This window comes from Phaethon lepturus, unplaced genomic scaffold (assembly GCF_000687285.1).
Source record: "Phaethon lepturus isolate BGI_N335 unplaced genomic scaffold, ASM68728v1 scaffold47661, whole genome shotgun sequence".
In the NCBI taxonomy this organism is placed as follows: Eukaryota; Metazoa; Chordata; class Aves; order Phaethontiformes; family Phaethontidae; genus Phaethon; species Phaethon lepturus.
Window position 1 is genome coordinate 6,647 of NW_010519339.1, and position 1,595 is coordinate 8,241.

A 1,595-nucleotide genomic window follows, 5' to 3' on the forward strand; every position below is an offset into this window, starting at 1 on the left:
CTCTACACCTCTGCTACTGGGAGTATGTACTTTAAATGATGATGCTTATGAAGAGCAGCTACTGATTTAGTCTTGTGGGTTTTACTCGGTGGTTTCAGCTTAGGCTAATGCTAGGTATTGCTGAAGTTAACAGCTGAGCATACCTTGAAGAGTTCTTGAATATTTGCATATTGTGCTTGGGCATATACCTCATGCTTGACAGGGATGCTGCTGCTTTTACCTGCTCCTGGACTGCAGGTCGCTGAGTAACCAGAGATTCAGACTTGTCTTAAAAGGTCACGCCTCAAGTCAGTGCCTGTTTATGAAGGGCTTTCATACGATTAACCAGAGTCGACAATCTTGTCTCCTCAGTTTGATCTGCTACACGCAAATCCCTCAGAAATTGAGGCACGTGGGGAACTACAGCATGGATTAGGATTAATAGATTGCTTTCAGGACCTCTACTGAACTCTGAAAGAAGTGATCCTTTTGTCACCCTTACCCTGTGGGTGGAGTGAAACACAAGGATGCTGCAGCCCTGTTGTGGCTGCTGGGATGCAAAGGATGGTGTGTGCTGACTGGTGAGGGAGGAGAAGTAGAGGGATGTTAGGGGTTTAGATGTAGGCATGAGATCTTGAAAAGCTGGGAGTGCAACTCTGAAGCGGTTTCAGATTGCAAGCCAGTGGCAAGTGAAGGGCATAGACTAGAGGAGAGAAATTCTCTTTCCAAGTAGTGGGTTTGAAGATAGGAAGCGGCATGATGGAGCAGTTGGTATCTGTGTCTTCCTGAAGGAGCTGAGGGGCTAGCTTCAAGTTTGGCACCCCGATGTGAATAGTGAATGAGAATTTTGTGAAGGCTGTAGAAGTTGCTACAGATAAGAGACTTCTGAGCCTTGCCAGGAAGCACAGGATTGGCAGGACTAGAGATGACAGAAGTCCCCATCTCAGCTGGATAATACTTAATCAGAGCTGTTAAGTTAACTCTCTATGTCATTTCATGAATGGTTAATCCTTAAATACTCTTTCCATCAGAAAAATGGAATTGAGAAGAACCTAGGTATTGGCAAGATCTCCCCCTTTGAAGAGAAGATGGTTGCTGAGGCCATGTCTGAGCTGAAGGCTTCTATTAAGAAAGGAGAGGAGTTTGCAAAGAACTTCAAGTGAAGAGCTGATGATGGAGAGGAATTAACAACTTCCTTAATTTATTAAGGCATCATGTCACTTTACGACTTCTGATTCAAAGCTCATGCTTTGATTGAAGTCTGTCTGTATTAGCTTAATGATTGTTGCCAGTGCAGAGTCTAATCATCAATAAAACGGCCTCATTTTTTCAGTGTACCATCTGGAATTGTCTTGATGTGCTCGTCTTTTGAAGGTGCAGGTCTCTGAAAGTTTTATCAGTTTCAGTACGGATGAAATAGTCTCTTAAAGTGGGTAAACCGAGTACTCTCAGCTCTGCTGCTGCCTGGGTTCTGGCTTGGGTTACTTGTTGGTGCTGTGGCTGGGAAAGCAGGCATGATCGGGTAAGATCAAGATGGGATGAAGAGGTTTGGGAAAGGGATAACCGAGTGAAGTGAACCAAGAAGTGTGTATTGTGGTGGTTTTTTTTTTTCGGGA

The 1,595-nt window shown here is 44.3% G+C and overlaps 1 protein-coding gene across 1 annotated transcript in view; it reads left to right on the plus strand.

Annotated features, from left to right (window-relative positions):
- Positions 1-1,319, plus strand: part of MDH2 (malate dehydrogenase 2, NAD (mitochondrial)) — a 4,684-nt gene extending 3,365 nt beyond the window's left edge. Inside the window, 2 exon segments of the mRNA XM_010297006.1 lie at positions 1-22; positions 1,011-1,319. The exon segment at positions 1-22 is cut by the window's left edge and continues 29 nt beyond it. Coding sequence (XP_010295308.1) covers positions 1-22; positions 1,011-1,142 — 154 coding nt within the window. The 3' untranslated portion in view covers positions 1,143-1,319.
- The last annotated feature ends 276 nt before the right edge of the window (positions 1,320-1,595 follow it).